Source organism: Geospiza fortis, unplaced genomic scaffold (genome assembly GCF_000277835.1).
Source record: "Geospiza fortis unplaced genomic scaffold, GeoFor_1.0 scaffold1278, whole genome shotgun sequence".
Lineage (NCBI taxonomy): Eukaryota > Metazoa > Chordata > Aves > Passeriformes > Thraupidae > Geospiza > Geospiza fortis.
The window spans coordinates 333902-354511 of record NW_005054536.1 but is presented as its reverse complement, the minus strand read 5'-3'; the positions used below and the strand labels follow the sequence as shown (position 1 = coordinate 354511).

The 20610-nt window shown below is 42.8% G+C and overlaps 1 protein-coding gene across 3 annotated transcripts in view; it reads left to right on the top strand.

The window, feature by feature from the left end:
• ANK2 (ankyrin 2) overlaps positions 1-20610 on the top strand; it is a 149614-nt gene that overhangs the window by 69231 nt on the left and 59773 nt on the right. For all 3 annotated transcript variants that reach the window (XM_031063856.1, XM_031063859.1, XM_031063857.1), the window contains exons 12-22: positions 2209-2307; positions 2491-2589; positions 5007-5105; positions 5320-5517; positions 7189-7287; positions 7815-7913; positions 9259-9456; positions 10455-10553; positions 10661-10759; positions 13374-13472; positions 15657-15755. In XM_031063856.1, coding sequence (XP_030919716.1) covers positions 2209-2307; positions 2491-2589; positions 5007-5105; positions 5320-5517; positions 7189-7287; positions 7815-7913; positions 9259-9456; positions 10455-10553; positions 10661-10759; positions 13374-13472; positions 15657-15755 — 1287 coding nt within the window. The remainder of the gene's footprint in view (positions 1-2208; positions 2308-2490; positions 2590-5006; positions 5106-5319; positions 5518-7188; positions 7288-7814; positions 7914-9258; positions 9457-10454; positions 10554-10660; positions 10760-13373; positions 13473-15656; positions 15756-20610) is intronic.

Sequence of the window (20610 nt, the reverse complement as noted above, 5' to 3'; positions counted from 1 at the left end):
GCTGGGAGTTCATGTACCAACATATTGCGCACTGTCAGGAAGAGAAGGAGTCTGTGAACACTTGAGGTGCTCCTGCATGGCCAGAGTTCTGCCATGGCCAGCTGCACCGGGGGCCTCTACAGAACCCCCACTGCAGGGCACTCAGATGCCTTCCCCAGCTTCTTGCCCACACTAGGACCCACTGTTTTTCTATATAGGCCCTCCCTGTCCTTTACTTCCTTGGAACTGACACCATCTTCTTCTGCTCCCTCATTTTTCTTGGCCTTTTCATACCCACAAATCCCATAGCCCCTTTTGCTTCCTCCTCTTGCACTTTCTTTGCTTTGCTTTTTTCAGTGCTGTGCTCACTTAGGTGATCTTTGTTAACACTGTTTTTATCCTTGCTTGTTTTTCTTGCCAGTCTTTTGATTAGCTGCACTTTGCTCAGCTACTCACAAATACCCCCTATGTCTTCTTTCTTTCCTTCCATGACCAGAAATATATCTTCTGTTCCCCTCCCTCCATGCCTCCCTCCCTGTGAAACAAAAGGAGAACACCCTCAGGCTGCTGCCTCTCTGCTCCCTTCCCACCAAACTCGTTTTCTCTCCCCAGTACCTCCCTTATTTTCTCTCTCTCCCATGAGGGACTTGTCGCCTTTGGCTTGTTCATAGTGTTTAATATATTAAATGAAGCTCATAATTTCTGTTAGTGATACTTTTTTTTTTTCTGCCTTCTCATCTCCCCCATCAAACTGTTCCTCACTTAAATAGAAGTAGCAAAATTAAATCAACTGAGGCAGTGAAATTCAGTGAAAAATATGGAAACTTCTGAAACAGTAAAACTCCCTATGAAATATATTGGGACATATTGTGTGGGAGGTAAAATATCAAATGGTTTTGATTATTTCTTTAGAAATCAGAGAAACAGTAATCATATTCAGCAGAGTTCAGTGATGGAATAAATACTATAAAGAATGCTTTTTCAGCTACTTTTAAAAAATTGTTAATGTTTGCAAAATGCTTTGGGGATACAAGCACTATGTGAGTTCTCAGGTTTTTAAATGTCTTTATGCTTTAAAGCACCCTCAAATGAACTAGTAATTAACACTTCCTTTAACAGAAGCAGCCTGTAGAATAATTGTTACGTGATTATCTTTTCCCATAAACTAAGATTTCACTGCAAGATTCTGGTTACTACTGGTTGATTGTTTGACAATACTGATGCTCTTCATTAGAAAATTTACCAATTTTTCAACATTATCTAAAAAATGTTACTCATGCTTTTCACTAAAATGTTCACATGTGGTAAATAATGTGTTGGTTCAACTTCAGACACACACTTAACCTGCATTAACTGTCATCAGACTATCATGATACCACAGCTGAAGGGGTGGTTCTTTATTTAAGGTACATCAGAATGTACACACACATGGATATTACGGCTTAGGGTATAAATATAAAAATAAATACACACAGGTCCTTAGATTTCAAGCAAAATGACAGATTAAGGTGGAACCTGGAATAAGCACTCCGTTCCTCTCTTTTTCTCCGTTTAAATGTCTTCAAACTGAAAGAGAGTAGATTTGGGTTAGATGTTAGGGAGAAAATCTCCCTTCTGAGGATGGGGAGGCCCTGGCACAGGTTGCTCAGAGAAGTTGTGGCTGTCCCATGTGTAGAAATCTCCAAGGATAGGCTGGATGGGGCTTGGAGCAACCTGGCATAGTGGAAGGTGTCCCTGCACGTGGTAGGAAGTGGAACAAGATGGACTTTTCCAACCCAAACCTTCCATGATTCTCCTAGAGAGGTACAGGAAATACTTTGTAAAGGCACTGATTCTGAAGTGTTCACTGTAATTTCTTCCATTTCCCTGGTGTTAGGCAGTCTTGGGAAGCACTGGGAGTGCTCCTCACAGACGTGTGTAGCCCCAGGAAGCACACAGACACACACACATGCACACATACACATACATGCAGTTGGCAGGCAGCACAGATGTGTCTGTATGTGAAGTCTGGAGGTGGAGGTTTCCTTTCTCTCCTAGGCCTGGGAAGAAAGCAGCAGCACTGCTTTGTTGTGCCTCAGATAGTGGAAGATGTCTGTAATCCGTAACCTGTTGTGCTTAAAGAATAGCTGCTTGTGGTAGCCTAACCCTTGTGCTCCCGGTGTGGCAGCATGGAGCTGTGTGGGAAGTGTAGCTGCATGTTTCTGACTAACATCACTGTCTTTTGCACAGAATGGTTTTACTCCACTGCACATTGCCTGCAAGAAAAATCGCATCAAAGTCATGGAACTCCTGGTGAAATATGGGGCTTCAATCCAGGCTATAACAGAGGTAGCAAAATGTTTCATGTCCTGCAGAAAAATTCCTTCTCTCTCTCTCTCTCTCTCTCCTTTTTTGCTTTCTTCTTCCCACCTCTCCTGTCCCGCCCCACTTTCCTGCATGTTTGATTTGAATGAAGAAGCCCATCCCTCGAGCCGTGCAGAGGAGTAAAACTGCTCTTGCTTTGTTTCGCAGTCGGGCCTCACACCAATACACGTGGCTGCATTTATGGGCCACTTGAACATAGTCCTCCTCCTGCTGCAGAATGGAGCCTCTCCTGATGTCACTAACATTGTGAGTACGGCTTTCACTAGAACCTTCTGCTCAGGACCCCCAGAAGTTCCTGGTTACCCTGTCGCTCAACCCAAGGGTCACATTTTAATGATACTTTGTTGCATATTAGTGCAAGTTATTGTGGCACTTTTAGTGACGAGGGGAAAGCGATGGCTGCATCTATCGTAAGCCATCTCTGGTTTCATGTCTTCTGCAACAATGCTCAAGTAGGTAAAGTTTTCCTTAGAAACAGACAAAACTCACCAGAACCATCCAAAATGGATTATAAGCCAAATCCCACAAAGTCTGTGTTTCTGCTCTGAAGGATGAAATTCAAGTCCAAATGGCTCTAATTTCTGCCTGCATGACTTTGCTGGCTGCCATGAAATTGTGTCATTCCTGTCAGTGAAAGATTTTTACAGAATATTCAGAGTATAAAATGCCTAAAATCCCAAGGATTAAACAAAAAGCAAACCTGGGAAACTCAAGATGTTCCTCTTAGACAGGAAATTCCAGGAACCAGTGATTAAATCTGGAAAATGTGACCTTTGGGAAGTTACACAAAATGCAGAACCTGACTTACCATAGAAATCAGTGTTTGTATACCAACAGCCTAGTTACCAAAAATAGAGGGGGAAAAATGAACCAAAAAAAAGCAACATTATTGTTTTCTGAGATGTATTTCGTAAGATATTTTACTGTTTGAATTTGTCAGCATAAAAAATATTCAACTTGGGACCACCTGTACTTGGGAAGCAGCTTTTTTCAGTACATAAGGTTATAGGTAAGTGTTCCCAGCAGCAAAAACAACAAAAATTTAGTAATCCTGGTACTCATTATTTTTTTTCTCAGCTAGAAAAATCTTACATGCAACCCAGTGAAATTGTTAGCATGCAGAATTGTTAATGTGAATCATTAAAATAGACTTTCCATACTTTGTTATGGAAGCATTCTTATGTAAGAACTTTATTGATAATAAAAAACCAACACAAAATCCTTGTGGAAGCAGTTAAAAATACTGTGTTACCAGGCATTTGTGTGCAAAGTTTAACATTCTACAATTTCTGCTACACAGGTGTCTTGGCTTTCACTTGGTAAGCTGCTGAGTTTTCCTGTTGAATTACTGTTTCCAAAACCTAAATTGCTTTGCTAATTCAATCACAAAAGGGTCATTGCAGAAATTTGATCTTTAGAGTGTTTTCACATATTAAACTGTTTATTCTTCAGGTAATAAACTTTATATTTAGATGGAATGATTAAGATTTTTAGCTAGGGCTGAGGGATTTTGTTCTTGCATACCTACTAATCACAGCTGGTAATGCAATGTTAATTTAAGAATGACAAGATAAGTCAACTCCTGGTGAAAAGGGTTTGCTGTAAGTAAAAATCCCAATTAGCAGGCAAGCTAAAGCTACTTCTTTACACCTAGATGAGGACAAGAGGACATGATTCCCCATTCTGATGTAAAAGGTCTTGACTAGGGTGCTCATTTTGGCAGTTGCAGTTTAAGTGGTAGTCAAGGGGAGAAAGGCCTTACAACAGAATATTCTCCAGCTCTGGTGTAAGAATTATGAACAAATAACACGAAGAAATGAGGGGTCCTGCTGTGTTCTCATGATATAACATGAGATGAATAGAGCTCCTGATTGCAGAGCTCTCCCAAGACCTGATGCACCAGATGCTGGTGAGCTGCCCAGGGACTGTTTCGGTCCACTTTGGGACACTGCACTCAAAGAACAGAGCCCAATTAAACTAGGAATGCTGTCCTCAAGGAATCCTCATTTCAGTGTTTTTTTGAAAACCTATGCAAAAAGTAAATGCTTTGAATATTCCTGATCTGAAAATGCTTTCCAATATTTTGTATCCTTCAAATTCTGAGAGCTACAAAAGGCTTGAAACAAGATTGATTCCACAGCCTGGAGACAGAGCCACACTGCTGAGTACAGATTTTACACATTCCGTGTGCTGGCTGAGTTGTGCTCACCCGTTGCAAGGCCTCTTAATGTTGCCAGCTCCACACAGTGTGCAGGAGGGGACCATCTGGAAAATGATCCCCTTCCATCTTGAAGCTCCTGTGCCATGCAATCCCTAGAGAGACACAGCTCAGTGTACTCTCATCTCCTGTGCAGTGCACGAGCTGATACTCTGTTACGTAGAAAGCTGAGGGGCATATGTGACCAGGGCAAGTCTATCTGACAGAATTTTTCCTAAGCCAGGATTTTCATTCTGTCTCTCAGTGCTTGAGTCTTGGATTGTCCATATGGCAAACCAAGGCATTCCAGGTACAGCCACATGCATTTATGCCCTGCAGCTGAAGCCAGACTCTCAGCTGGCAGAAGGATGGGTCTCAGCACCAGTTGTCATGGGTAGGACTGGCACTGGCAATGATCTTTCTTTGTGGAAGTTTAGGACACTGAAATGCTTTTGCTTTCCTGCAGCGTGGAGAAACTGCATTGCACATGGCAGCACGGGCTGGGCAGGTGGAAGTGGTTCGCTGCCTCCTGAGGAACGGGGCCCTGGTGGATGCCCGAGCCAGGGTAGGTGTTCTGCTTACAATGTTTTCTTTTTCTCTTAAAACAATGGCTGAAGGAATTATTCACCACACTCCTCTCCTCCATTACTCCATTTTTTCTGCTATCACTTGCTATGACTCTGCAAGAGAAATTCATAGGAAGGTGTGTGGGGACCCAGGAGGATGCTGGGCTCAAGGTGGCTCCCTAGCACTAACGACCCACTTGATTTGAGTTGTAGGAAGAACAGACCCCGCTGCACATCGCCTCCCGCCTGGGCAAGACGGAGATCGTGCAGCTGCTGCTGCAGCACATGGCGCACCCCGACGCTGCCACCACCAATGGCTACACCCCGCTGCACATCTCTGCCCGTGAGGGGCAGCTCGACGTCGCCTCCGTGCTCCTTGAGGCGGGTGCCTCGCACTCCATGTCCACCAAGGTAAGGCTAAACTGAGGAACTGAAGCAGTTTGGGCCCTTTTGTTATCTTCTTATTTAATCGGCAACAATCCAGTAGGCTGGAGTGACATATCACAAGCTAATCAAATTTCAAGTTTGCTGTTATCTAAAACTGGATTTAGTTGCCACTGAAGCCAAATGCAGGTTTAAAATGTCCTTGTTTCTCCCTTTCCCTTATAAGCACAGCTTTTTTTTGGCAGAATTTCCGAAAAAGAAAAGGGAATGGCAATGATACATTTTTTATGAACAGGTCTCCTTTTATTCTTCAATACGTTATTTACTTAAATAGCAAAATAATTCTGCCCTGTGCTAGCTGAAAGGAATGTTCCTAAAACACAGAAGTCAGCATCTGCCCAGTCTCATCGAATGCTGGATCTATTTTCAGTGGCTCTAAAATGAGATGTCATGTGACACAACAGGCCATTTTGTCTGGGATTGTGAAATAAATGCTCTCCAGAATCACTAGTGAGTTTTTAGCCAAAAATGGTACCAATAGATTACTAACAGAGATGAATATGTAAGATAGTAGATAGCTGTGAAGAGAATTATCAAGATATCTTTTCCAGATTTAAAGCATTTGATAAGTGAGAATCATGTAATTTTTGCTATTTATAAAAGTACCCTTGGTTTTACAGCTGGAGCTTAAAACATGTTTATGAACAACGACGTGTCTTCCAGGGTTTAAAAGACTAAACCAGCAATTTTCAAATTATGATCCATGGATTACTGGAAGGGCTTGCTGTTCTCCTTTTATCCAGCTGTTAAATCACATTAGAATGGCTAAAAATACACTAAATACTTTCCTAATTTCCCATATTGCTTGATGGCAATTAGTATTGCAGGAACATTCTATAATTATGAATAGGAGAAGATGGAGCCCGCTAGATAATATCTTTATAGACTTCTGATTTGTGAACTGAAAATGTTTGAGATTACCCGATATAAACTTCTTTCTGAGGTGGGATTAGTGGAACTAAATTATAATGATGATAAACATTAAACATGATTTACGTGCCAGGCAAATAGGTCATTGCAGCTTCCCAAAGTTACTGTCAGGCAGTGGTGCAGGCTGCCACCTACTGTCATATATCCTTGAGCTTTCCTTACCAAATTTTTAATTAAAACAGGCAAAGAGAGGGGCTCTTTTTAGCTTCAGTAGAACTTTGTGACTGTATGAATACACAAATGCAAGTACAAATAATTTTTCACCAAACCCTTCCGGAGGAAGGGAATTAGAGTTTGAAGGATTTATCTGATCAATTTAATTGGTGTTTCATTGTTACTGGCAACAACTGATGCAGGAAATACTTGTAAAGCTGTCATCATGGAACGAAAAAAGGTGCAGTTGGTTTGGGGTGTAAATTAGAAGAAGTGCCTTCATTGCCCCCACGCAGTGTGCATTGCTAGTACAGTCTGTATCAGATAAAATGTCTGCCAGCCTGAGAGCACATAAGTAGGGAAGAATAATAAAAGGGAAAGTATTTTCTTGTATTTTGTGCTTCTCAAAGTGCTTTCAAGAGAGGCTGCTCTTTCTAGGTTCAGTTATCAATTCTGAGGTTGAAGAGTAGGTGCTTAACACATAGTTCTTAGACATGAGATGTCAGCATGACCTTTAACACAAACAGCTGTGTTTTATCTCCTGGAATTTTTCAGAAGGGATTCACACCATTGCATGTGGCAGCCAAATATGGGAGCCTGGAAGTGGCAAAGCTCCTGCTGCAGCGCCGTGCCTGTCCTGATTCTGCTGGCAAGGTACTGCTGGGGAAGAAAAAGTCAGAAGCCTTTCCTTAAGGAAGAACTGTGTGAAATATGCACCCTAAGAAGGCTGCAGCTTCTTTTGCATGGTGGCTGTGGCTTTGTTAGGGTCCGTGTCTCCCCTGGGTGGTGGCTGACTGCTGCTACCCAGCATGCTGAGTTTGGGTCCATGGCAGGAGGGTGCATGGCTGCTCTGAGGGCAGGTATGTGTCTTTGGCTCAGGAAGCACGGGTTCCATCAAGCTACCTAAATTCCCAATCGATAAACATAGGGACAAAGCCCCACCATCCCCTGGTGTAGGTGATGAAAGCCAGCAGCTTGCCACTGTGGTTCACCTGGTGCGCTGCTTCTCCTCACTAACAGCCACCTGCTTGCCATGCCCTTGCTGCCCATCCCCACTGCCTCTCCCCCGTCCCCTCTGTCCCTTGCAGCCCCCCAACCCTTCCATCCCGCCGCACCCGGGTCCCCTCCGGCCCGTGTCCCCGGTGTCCCGTAACGCGCTAACGCCGTCGCCGCCCTTGCAGAACGGCCTCACCCCGCTGCACGTGGCGGCGCACTACGACAACCAGAAGGTGGCGCTGCTGCTGCTGGAGAAGGGCGCCTCGCCTCACGCCACCGCCAAGGTGAGCCCGCCCGCCCGCCATGAGGGGAGCCGGGGGGGAGCCGGCCCCGGCACGGCCGCCAGGCCATTTATTACTGCGCAGCGGTAGCGACAGCGTAAAAAAATGTATATTCTGGCCAGGCAGACGGGGAATGAGCACAAGGGGAGTTAATTTCGAGTTAATTTCAGTGGTGTCGCGGTATCGCTGCGTCGGTGAGGGCAGCCCTGAGGGGAACCTGAGGTGCTGAGGGGAGTCAGTCCCACCAGGGTTTTAGTCGCAGCTGGAAGTCACTTCACTATTGTGCAATGTTAGCAATGACATTAAAAATTTTATTCCGGGGTTAGGAGTGGTGTTGTGGTTTCACTGTGCAGGTGAGGGGAGCTCTGAGGGGACACTTGGGGAGCCCTGAGGGGACTCAGGTCTATCAGAGCTTTGGTTGCAGTTGGAAGTTACCTCACTATTACATAATATTAGCAATAACTTTAGAAATGTGCATTCTGACCATGCACACAGATCATTCTAGGGTTAGGAGTGGTGTTGTGCTATTGCTGTGTAAAGCAAAAGCTGCTGAAAGGGGAAAATGGTGACCAGATGGGTGCAACACCAGATAGTGTCCTGCCCTGCGCAAGGCTGTTGATCTACAGGCTTTTGGAAAATGCTCAGGGATTGTATTGGGAATGTGGTTTCCATGGCAGTGCATGGGAAACAGGATAGTTTGGGAAACTTACAAAAACCCAACAAAACAACTACAGGACAACCCAACCAGGCACCCCCCACAGGACCTGTGTGCTGGCACCTGGGATTTTCCCCTCACAATGTGTTATAAAGCAATTAGGAAATTGTCTTATTGCCAGAAAGTGCCATTCTTCTGTGCTTAAATGATTGAATTAATCACAAAAACATTCCACCCCATTGCTGTTTCCGGTCTATGACTGACACGTGTATCAAAATTTCATATGCAAACACATCTCTACTCACATGCTCTGAAAAAGCATAATGTGATGAAGGGTGTGCACCCATCAGTCATCATGGGCAATGTCACTCACCATTCAAAAGGGATTATTTGCAACATTGGTTGAACAAAATGTAGGTGTCAAACTCGGACTAATTTGAAGGTATTGGTGGAACAGTCCTGCCCATCCTGGTGAGGGCTGGCTTTGTTCTGGTTTAGGCAGCGAAAATAACAGATGGACAAAGCAACACAACAGCAGGGCCATGTGGGACATGTCTGGCCTTGAAAATTAAATGAACTCTCATCTCTAATAACAGGCATAGCATCAAATAATACTGTTTTATGGTGCCTGACTTAGGTTTACATGGCTGTTGTGGTAACTTTATTTTCCTTTTTTTTCCTGCCTGGTGTCAGAATGGATACACCCCTCTCCATATTGCTGCCAAGAAAAACCAGATGCAGATAGCTACCACTCTGTTGAACTACGGGGCTGAGACCAACATTTTGACCAAGCAGGGAGTCACCCCACTTCATTTAGCCTCCCAGGAAGGTCACACTGACATGGTGACTTTACTTCTGGAGAAAGGATCCAACATCCATGTGGCAACAAAGGTAACTCACAATTGGAAATAAAGTATTATGGGTGGGAGTATCCAGTAAGATGCAATGTTCGTGTCCGTGGACAGGTTTAACAACCTATACTAGAAACCTGAGAGCTCCAGTCTGAAATAATTCAGTGCTCTCACCTGTAAAGGCTCTTTTCTGCATGTCTTTATCCTTCAGTGGTAAGTGAAGAAATTTACTTTCTCTGACAAATAAGAAAACAATCATATTACTGGAGCAGACTAAGAAAAATTCTATGGAAGACCTTTCCAAATTTTTTTCAATTATTGTGCCTAACAGCTTTTATACAGAAAACAAGGTCATCAAAAAAAACCCCAAACCATTACTATAAATCTTCATGGGTCACTGGGTTTATTCGAGGATATTTGCAAATCTTACTTATGCAGGTGAAAAGCCTGCAGTTTCTGCTCAAGTTAGAATAGAAGACTCTGGTATGTCCTTGAATGGAGTAACTATATTCTGCTAATAGAAACAAGGAGATTTTCATTTCTTCTACAAAACTTGTTCAGTGCCATGTTCACAGGAAAGCACTGCATGTGATCACAGTGAGCTGTCAGTTAAAGGCTGCATCCTTTTCCCTGGCATTTGAATGGGATCTATTTCTGGAGTTAATGTCTTCATCTGGCTTGTGCCTGCAGCTGTCAAGGTTCCTCTTTCTGTCTGAAGAGTGGGAAGCACATTTTATTAATGTGATTCTTAGCTTCTCAAATTACATTATTGTAGCAAATCTTGAGCATTCATGCCTTAAAGTTTTCCTCTATGATTATGGTGATGTAATTGGTTTAGAGCTGTTTGTCAGCTGGAACAGGAGCAATATTGACTGTATTTTGTTTCAAACCACCACCCATACTCAAAAGCTACAGTTAGGGTCTGATCATGTTTTAAAGATGAAGAGGCAGAGAAGTCTAGATTTTTCCTTATGTAAAGTAGGGTTTTATTCTTACTTTTATCTGTTAGTTTACTTACCTGTTATATTCCATCTCCAGGCTGGACTGACATCCTTACACCTCGCAGCTCAAGAGGATAAAGTGAATGTAGCCGAGATACTCACCAAACACGGTGCGAACCAGGATGCTCAGACAAAGGTAAATCACGGAGTGGCTGCTGTCTCCAGCGTGCCAAAGGGTGCTACCCTTGTCCAAGGAATGTTCCACTGAGCTTGCAGTTTTACTTCTTTGTTCTCCTCCTGTAGCTTGGTTATACACCTTTAATTGTGGCCTGTCACTATGGAAACATCAAAATGGTGAATTTTCTCCTCAAGCACGGAGCAAATGTCAATGCTAAAACAAAGGTAAAGAATTTTCCATTGCTTTGCTTTTGCTCTTTATTCTGAACATGGTAACACAGCACTCCTACATGACATACGTGCTTTTTCCCTTGGGAGCTCTAACCATGGCATGGGAGGTATCAACGTGTGGTAGCTGTAATGGAATGCCCTCTGTCTGCTCCATCTCATGGTGTGGTGTTCAGGAAAGAAAAGCCAGATAACTCTGTGTATATGAAAAAACAACACAGACAATCCTTTTCATTGGTTTTTCTTTTTCTTATTACTTGCCAATTAACAAATGAAAGTTTGTTGCTGATCTCATTTTAAACCACATGGTTTACACCACTGTAATACCACTGTGCTGCCAAACTAGCAAGTAACAATTCAGACACTTTCAGGGTGATGCCAGTTCTCTCCAATATGCTGGGTGAGGAGTGGGAAGAGTTACCACTGTTCAGTGTGTGGGTGGGCTGACTCTGGGAGAGGAAGCAGCTGTGGTAAGGGAATGTGGTTTACTCAAGGAGAGTTTGGGGTTTTCTGAGGGGAATCTGGCTCTGCTGAAATCTGACCAGATACACTGAAATGGACCTGACTGCCTAAAGCCGAAGTCAGAACAAAGCCCACTGACTTCAACAGTTTCTCCAGGGATAAACTGGTGGGCACACCAGCTGAATGGGATGCATTTTGTAGTAAAAGCTGTGTAACTGCTGAGAATACAAAGAGAGGTTCTGATGACAGCAACAGTGTGTTGCATCCCAGAAATCATCACATCACCCTTATCGGAAAGAAAAGGCTAACTCAGGAACTGTAGGGCTCCAGCTTGGTTAATGCTGACTTCAGGCAATTCCTGGCTGCTGGATTCAAGCTGGATGTCTTGGGACCAACAGGAAGCAGCCCACTGAGAGTGTCTTTAAAATCCCATCAAAATCACTGGCTTGTAGTTTGCTTGTTCCTCTGGTCAGCACCCCTGTCCCCAGCTGGGACCTATGGGATGATTCATTTCTCAAAGTAGCATTATTTTGTTGCTGTGGTCACAACTCAATGTGGTAAGAAAAATCCAAGTAAATAGATAAAACATTCTGGCCTATCCCTCTTGGGAGCACCCAAAATCAATGGGCTAAACTCAGGGATTCCAAAAGGACAGGCAACGCTGCTAGAAAAACAGCTGATGAGAATTAATAAAGCAGACACTAGTGGGATCCAAACTGTAGCTGCCAAAACATTCAGCTGAGGTATTTGGAGGCTAACTCAAGGGACAGACAAAATTGTGTCTTTAGGATTAAGTCTCTCTTTTTGTTTAAAGGACTGCTGGGACAGATTATGAATCCATTCACCCAGGTACTTTACTTATTTAGAATAGTTTCATTTAGTCAGCAAATTTGTATCAGGAAGCAGTTCTCCACAATCTCACACCTAGGGACCACTAAAAATACTGGCAATCTGTCAACTGGTGTTGTGGACTCAGTTTAAAGAATAAATCCTGGATTCAGGATAGGCATGGTAAAGAATGAATAACGCCTGCTGCAGCTTGGGCTTTCACTAGAGAAAGCCTGCACAATGCTTGGTGCAAGGAACACATGGCTTCTCTTTTTGAAGGACTACGCTATTCAAGCAAAGGTGGTGGATCTACTTTCCACTAGAACCTAGAGTAAGCAGTAATTTCAGCAGTCCGCACATATAAGAACTGTATGTATTGGCAGTATAAGAACTGTAACAGTTCTGGATGATCACCTTCTAATTAGCAGTGCAAAGCATTACTGGCATCTGTTTGTTTGCAGCAGAGATGACTCTCAGAGCACATTTTCAGAGCCTGCCCCAGGCTTTACCTAAGTGTACAGTGCGATCAACCCAAGGTTTTCTTCCAGTTCCTTCTCTGCCTGCTTTCAAAGCCAATTGCAAATAATTTTGTAAATCAATTGCCTGACTGGACTCACACAATACCATCTCAGATCAGCCAGCTTAAGCACACTTTGGTTATGTTTCTGTATTGTGTGACACAAGAACAAACCACTGGAGCAGATGAGTATCTTGAACTAAGCCTGTTTATTAAGGCAGACATGCTGTACAAATTCCTAAGTGTAATTACATCTTGGTCCAGCCTTTTGGAGGCAAAGTGAAGCTAAACTTGATTGACATTTGTAATAGGTATATGTTTTTAGCCTTTTAAAAAGCAAACAGGCTTTAATCACTGCTGTTAAAAATGATGTGGTTTTTTAATAGACTCAGATATTTTAAAGGCAAACCTTGGACCCTCTGTTGAAAACTAGGATGTGAGAAGAAGAGGAATGTTCTCTGCCTCAGCTATGATTCTATGCTCTCAACATGCCCCTTTTAACTTCATTGTTCCTCGTTGTTCCTTCCTCTGATTTAGAAAATGGAGGAGAAATGTCTTTTCATGGATTTCCTTTATTGTGAGAGAAATTATTTTTGAAAAAGAATATTACCTTCCTTGATATTTCCATTATTCTGGGGAAGGAGAATTATTATTACTGAAGATTTATTATTTTTGGGTCAATTGGTATCATAATTTATGTTTGAAATATCTCAAAAGGAGCAGAACGGAGCAAAGTGAAAGGTCTGATCTAATGATTGGCTCTTGTTCTTTGTTTGCTTTTGCTGTCACCGCTGTGGATAACAGAATGGGTACACCCCTCTGCACCAGGCTGCTCAGCAAGGCCACACTCACATCATCAACGTTCTGCTGCAGCACGGGGCCAAGCCCAATGCCATCACCACGGTAAGGCTGACCTGCCACTGCCAACTTGCTTCCCTGGACAGTTCTTTTCTTGCCTTCTTTAGGGCTCGAGAGCAGGCTGTTATTTTGGTGAAAGTATTCCTCATACAGCTGGTTGTCATATGTGGAAATGTAATTTCCTCTGCTCTTCCTTATCCTCTTAAGGTAGTCATGTCTGACCTAAGTGTGCACTAAGCTAAACGTGAGGCAGAGAAGCAGATTGCTGAGCTGCAGGATCCAGCTGGCCATAGCTTCTGTGCCAGGCTCATTCACTTTCCCTCCGCCTCAACACTTCTCTCTGGAAATCGATATCTCCAGAAGGAGTTTTCCTTAAAAATCAAGGGGAGTTCAGAACCTAGTGGTGGTTTTTTAGGGGTTTTTTTGTTTGTTTGTTTTGTTTTGTTTTTTGGTTTTGGTTTTGGTTTTTTTTTAAAGACCCAGATTTCTGTCCCTCTTTCCACTGAATTGATTTCAGGTTCTTAGTGAGTTGAACTCAGTGAAGTTAATACCTCCTCAAAGAGTGTCAATAGCTCCTGGCACAGCTCATTCTCTGCAGTCAGCCAGCCAGGAATGCGACTGTCCTATTTCATGTTGATGTTGTTACTAGTCACCTCTAATTGGGTAATCGTTAGAACACTGCCAGAGTGTCCAAAACTCCTGTCGTTCCCTAGAGTGGATCAGTTTTCTCTATGCCTTTAGTGTGTGTGCTGAAATCAGCACTGGCACCATGTTTGATCCTGGAACAATCATGTGGAGTAATCTTATGTGATAGTTATCCAAAATCCCAGTTTGTGCACTGGATCATCAGGTGAGAGACCACTGCAGTCAGCTTCTGGGGCTGCTCAGTTAAACACTCCCACTGTTTGGGGTGTTGAGCTGAGGGTTTCTTGACTTGATTTCAGTCCTCACACTGGGGCTGTCATGCCCGGGTCCAATCCAAGTCCAAGCAGCCTTAGGGATGTGTCTTTGCTGCACAGTTGGCTGCTTCCTCAGATACTTGATCTGTCCTTGTCCATATGGAGCAATCTCTGGCTTGAGATAAGAGAGAATTTCAACCTGAGACATGAAGCAGGGAGATATGGGAGTGGTGGATGAGCAACTAATGTGCGAGTGAAGTAACAGTCAAATTATTTGTGCTGTGAAGATGCTAATCTGTTGATTTTGTGTTCATTTGTGCTAATCCACAAACTCAGTGTTGCTTCAGGGTGGCTGAGCTAGACTAATACAGAAGAGTTTAAATTATAGATAACTGAAGTTGTTGCTGAAGAAGACGGAGTCCTCAGGCTGATAAATCCTACACATGGTGCAGTGGGGTCACAAAAGCAATCATTTCTGTGCAAAGAGTGGTGCAGTGACAGTCTATGATTCTGCAGGAGACCAACATGTTGTCCCTTGGTTCAGTGCAAAAGAGTGTGGAGCAATTCTATGTACAACTCTTTACAAAGAACCTTGGAACACATCCCTTCCTCCCCTCCCCAAGCTCAGGGACATGGGACTGTGGACTGCCAGTGTTCCAGGAGATGAAATGGGGATAAATAGGCTTAAACTCTTGCTAAATTATTTTAGCGTGCTTTTGATGAATGACATGTTATGAATAGTCAAACTGCAAATAAATGTATTTAAATGGAACTATATTTTTCACCCCCAAGCTTTTTGTGGCTTGTATTTGTTAAATCATTAGCTTTTGTGAACTGTTAATGGAAGTACATTTTTGTCGTGTGAAGGAATAGGAGTATATGTGGACATGACAGCTGTAATTTTGTATTCCCCAGATAAGCAATTATACCTGGTCAAGGTATAACAGTTTCAACTGGGAGTGAAACTGTAAAAAGTTAAAATACTTTTTACTTTCTAGAAGAATATTTCTGCAAAATAACCCCAAACTTATGCAGGCAAGCCAGGCTGCATAGTGCAATGTGAGCCCTGAAGGGTTAAACCATACAGCGCTGTAGTATTTGGAATCGCTGGCAGATGTGAGTGTGTTGTGTTACCATGGCAATTGGGGCTATAGTCTTAAAGAAGTTACAAAGACCGAGTCAGATGTAACGGTAAAAAGCCGTGATTTTCCTAGGCTGTGCCTTGTTTTGGATGGAAATGCTGGCTCATGCAGTGTGGAGAGTGATCTCATTGGTTCACATCACAATCCTCCCTCTCTCTCAGCGCTCTCCCCCTCTCTGTTCCCTGCAGAATGGTAACACAGCCTTAGCCATCGCCAGGCGCCTGGGATATATCTCTGTGGTCGATACGCTGAAGGTTGTCACAGAGGAGATCACCACCACCACAACTGTGAGTTGCACATGCATTCAGATGTGGCTCTTCTTTACTCAGAGTGTTGTCTTTCTGCTCTTCCCTCAGGCTCTCCGTGCATCTCTTTCCTTTTCTGTTTTGTTTGGGGAGTTTTAGCTCCCCCCCTCCCCTTCCCTTTCTGTTGCATTTTTGCTACAGTGCTTTGAGCGTATCTTATGAGCATGTGGAAGTGTGTGCACGGCAACAGGGTCCCCTGAGCTAGGGAACAAAATCTGTGTGCACACTGATGGAAAATAACAATTCAGAGTGAAACTTGTTTCTAGACCTGGGTCTGAGCTGCAAACCCAAACTTTCCTGAAGTTTGTGCACTGTTGTTTAGATCCTGCCATTTCTCTGTTTGTCTTTTCACCTCTCCTTTCCCATCTGGCCTTACATCTCCACACTTTTGACACCTCCTGAGGCTCAATCCTTGCAGCATCTCTACGTTTGGACCACACCAGCCATGGCCTGGAGCCAAGCCTAATGATGCTCCCTGGATGGCTGTGAATCACATCCATCATCTTCTTACTCAAGTCACTTCCAGTTCAAACAGATCCTGTTTTCCAAAATGCATAGGAATCTTTCCTTATGGACTCAGTTCTCTCAGTGCTCCACACTCTTGAGTCTGTATTTTGACATCAGGGCTGGTGAATGGTGTGTGCTGAACATCAGCAAGGTGGTACTGCAGCTTTAAGCCAGGAAAAGCTGATCTATTTGGACACCCTGAGAGGAGAAGGTTTTCTCTTCTTGCACTTTTACCTCCCATCAACAAATGTCATAGCAGGTAGGAAGGGAGAACTTTAGAAATAGTGCATAATTTAAGAAATTAGATTTTATTTAAGTCTTGATTACTGCATTTATCTTGAAACACTGCTGTAAGGTGACGCTTTTTCATTTTATTTGATTTGGTGTTTATTTTTTTTTTAATTTAATGCAAGATTAACAGTCTAGAAACCCCATCAGCCCTAGATGACATTTAGGGGCTCAGAGCTGTAAAAATCTGTAGATTACTAAAAAGATGCCACTACTCAGTCATGGAGAGGGTTAGAAGAAGAGAAATCCAAAATCACTAGTAAAGAAATGGAAATATAATTTTGATTTTGTTGCATGCTGACAGCAAATCCCACTTGATAAAAACGAAGGAAGATGCAATAAAGATAACATGGCATAAGGTTACAAATAGAATAAGTCATAATTTTTTAATGACCTGCAAAGATCAGGCTGAGTCAGGTTTGGAAGAGGAATTCCGGCGTAATTCCAGAAGACTCTTAATAAAGACTATGTGTCTCTGTTGTTTTTACTTCATGTTCTTGTTTAATCATACAGCACATCACACATGTACGTGCATAAACACATATGTATCTAATCAGAAGTTTAGGAAAATAAAACCTAGGGAAATTTTTTTGAGAAACTTTAGTTCTTATATTTTTAAGCTTCAGAGGATGCCTTTGTCACATATTCTGTGCTGTGTCCTAGCACAGGTTTTTAATTTATTGCTTGATAAAAGCAGTAACTTCCTTTCTCATTTCCACTATGCTTCACCGTGCAGCCTTGGACCTTGTCTCATGTAGGTGTTAGATATTTGAAATAATAGGAATTGCACAACAAAAGGACACATGTGAGCTATTAACTTTGGATAAATATTTCTTTAAACATTGGGGATTAATGGTATTTTCTACCAGATCCCTGATGTCTGGGGTTTAGGACTGAATCATGTACTGAAACATACTTGCAGGGTTGACCTTTAGTGCTCACACAGAAGAGAAATCTGAAATCTTGATCTGTGTCTGCACACTTGGAAAGTCAGATGGGAGCCCTCCATAACTCACATTCTCCAGCTATGAACACATCTAACCCTTGTACCTTAGGGGGATGTATGGAATGGTGGTGTTTTGGGCGGGATGTTGATCAAACATAACGTAGAACAAGTCCTGCAAAGGAGGGCCGATAGCAGGTGCTCCCTGCAGTCAGGTTCCCCAGATGGTGGGGTTGATGTGGCCAGAGCTGAGGGCAGTGCTGAGCCTGAGAGGAGGTGCTGTCACCATGGCTACCTCATCCTGTGAGGCTGAGCCCTGCACGAGGATGGTACACAGCCCCATGCGTGATTGATATGCAAGTCACTGCCACTCAAGATGAGGAAAAGATCTCCAGTGCCAAAGCCTTTCTTTGCTCTAACTTGGAACAAACCTTCCTCTTACTTGCATTAGTGCTGTTATTAGTGGAGTCACATGAATATGTAGCAATAGGGAGAATAAAGTGCACATTTTTTACTGAAAGATTAAAGAGCAATAGGAAATGAGAATAAACTGGATTTTCAGAGGTTTGCTATGCAATTAAGTTTGGGGCCATTTATACAAAAAAACACAGCCTTCCTGTGGACAGATGGATATATAAGGAGCTCTCAGGTTGTTTACAGTATGCTGCTCTAAGTCATTCCTGAAAGCATATATGGGTTTACATACCTGATTTATATATTGGAATTATTCTGTGCCACCAGTGAAATCTGGCCTTACAATGAAAGGCTCAAATACAGAAGCCTTAAGTAAACTCCATTATGGTATTCTCACTAAACATAGGGAGTTTGAGAAATACACTCTGAGCAACCTTCCATATAGGCCATTCATGGGGCTAGATAGGGATTTTAAATTTTGAGAGAATTTGATGTGCCTATCAATTAAAAAAAGTCTAATATCACACTAGAAGTTCCTTTAAAAACATTAATTCCCAACAGAAGTTGTTGGGATTAGAATTAATGATTCTTGCTGAGTTCAGTGTTCCAAAATTGGCAATGAAGATTTTTTGTTCTGTAATGTACCTGTGCGCACACGCTTTTTTGAATCTCTTTTCCAAATTTTGTTTCAATTGTTAAATTATGAAGTAATTTTTTTCTTACTGCTGAGAAAGCCAGGAAGTCAGTAAAGTATCCTTGCTTCCCTGTGAATAGATAATAATAATATCTGCAAGCCTTAGAGACCAGATTTTTATATGGAGGCCTGTAAAATCCTAAGTAACAAATAGATGGATGTAGTAGTCCATAAACCTTGGTTACCTGGGAGACAAAAAGGTGGACAGTGACCCTCTCTCTACCTGCAGTTTGTGCTTTTACTTAGCTAATTGTTCAACTCAGTTGTTAACTCTGGTGTTGAGGAGACAAAGTCAGTGCCACCTGAATGACAGCACCTCTCCATCTGTCATCACTGGCCTTGTCACCCCACTGCTGCCTGACATTTCTATCCCAGGAAAGCCATGGGAATACAGGGGAAAAGTCAGTCCTGGTGGCGGAGCCATTCGGTGAATATAAACTAATTTGCAAACCTGAACATGTGTTCTGCTGCAACAGAAATAATGAGTTGTTTTTACTCATGGGGAAGAATGAATTTAGGAGCCTAATTAGGATTGCCAGTTGAGGCAAAGGGCGTTGTTCTTTCCCTGTACCTCAGGAGGGTAAACTGGAACTGCTGTCAGAGTTAAATAGATTTCAGAAACGTAAAGCAGACTTTGAAAACTAATTTCCAAGGTAATTACACAGTTGGTAACTTATTTATTAAAGTGCAGTATTTTACAATAAACTAGAAAGCTTTTTCAGTTTGTTAGAAACAGAGAAGTACATAACAGGATCAGGAAATAACTAGTAAGTTTTGTGCAACAAAAGCTGCTATTGACTTCACTGCTTGATATCAGCGAGCATTTTCCCAAAAGAATATTGCATAAGGGACTCAGGGTTTGGCTGATTTCGTGATTCCTCCCATGAAACGTTTGGCTCCTTTGCATGTGATGTTAATGTATGCCTGATAGGCGGTGTGTGCAGCAGGGAGGCAGTGCTGCCTCAGGGGGGTTACTCAGGGGGACTCGTGGTCTCCTGGCACTGCTCTTAGTGCCAGAGGGACACACACTGTGCTCTCACACTTCCTGAAGGGCCGTGTGCGAGCTCCTCTCCGCAGCTCCCCAGCTCACTGGGAGGAGCCAGGGAAATGGGTACCTTTTGGTTGTGACCAAGGTATTTCTGAGCACTGCTCCTTTTGAAGCCCTTGGCATTTTGTCCCCTGCATCCTAGCACGCTGAAGAGTTCCCTCCAGACAACTTGCACTTCCTACAATTCCTCTTGTTATGTTCTTCATCTCCTTCTGCAGTACGAATCTGGATGCTAAAAAGATCCATTCTTAATTCAGCACCCTAGCCTGAACCTCACTCATCCTCCTCCTTACCCTCAGACTAGTCTACAGATGAATTCAAGGCGGATTAGAATGAGCAGAATAACAGAAAGTTAGTCTAACTAAGACAGTTGATTTCAACTCAACAAATTATAGCTCTCACCCTATAACTTTCTTTATGTCCTACCGCTGCCTAAGCTTCTACTCAGCCTTCACCCTAAGCAACCCAGGCCTAGCCTTCCATTGAACCCACCTAATCTCAGCCCTGCTATGTCTAGAAAGCATAATGCTATTCATGTACGCTCCCTAGCCATATGGCCTATCCAAATACAGTTATCAGCCTCCACCATCCTACCTATCCTCATGCTCACATAAGATAAAATTATATTTTAAAAACCCCAACAAACTTCCAGTGGCTTCCTGCTCTTATGTCTAACCAGAATCCTCCCACTATTCCTCAGTCCATACTTGCTTTGATTCACAATATTTTGAGCTTTTAGGTGCAAAAGATATTTCAGAATCTTCAAACAACTTTTTTTTTCCTCTGATGTGTACGTGCTTAGGGGGAATATACATGATTTATGAAAAGGATATAATTAATATGCTCTGTAGTCACCTTTTTCTGGAGAGGGGGGAGAAATGTTTCAAGTGATCTGTGTAAATCCTTCACATCTTTTTTTAGTTGAGGAATTTCACATCATTCA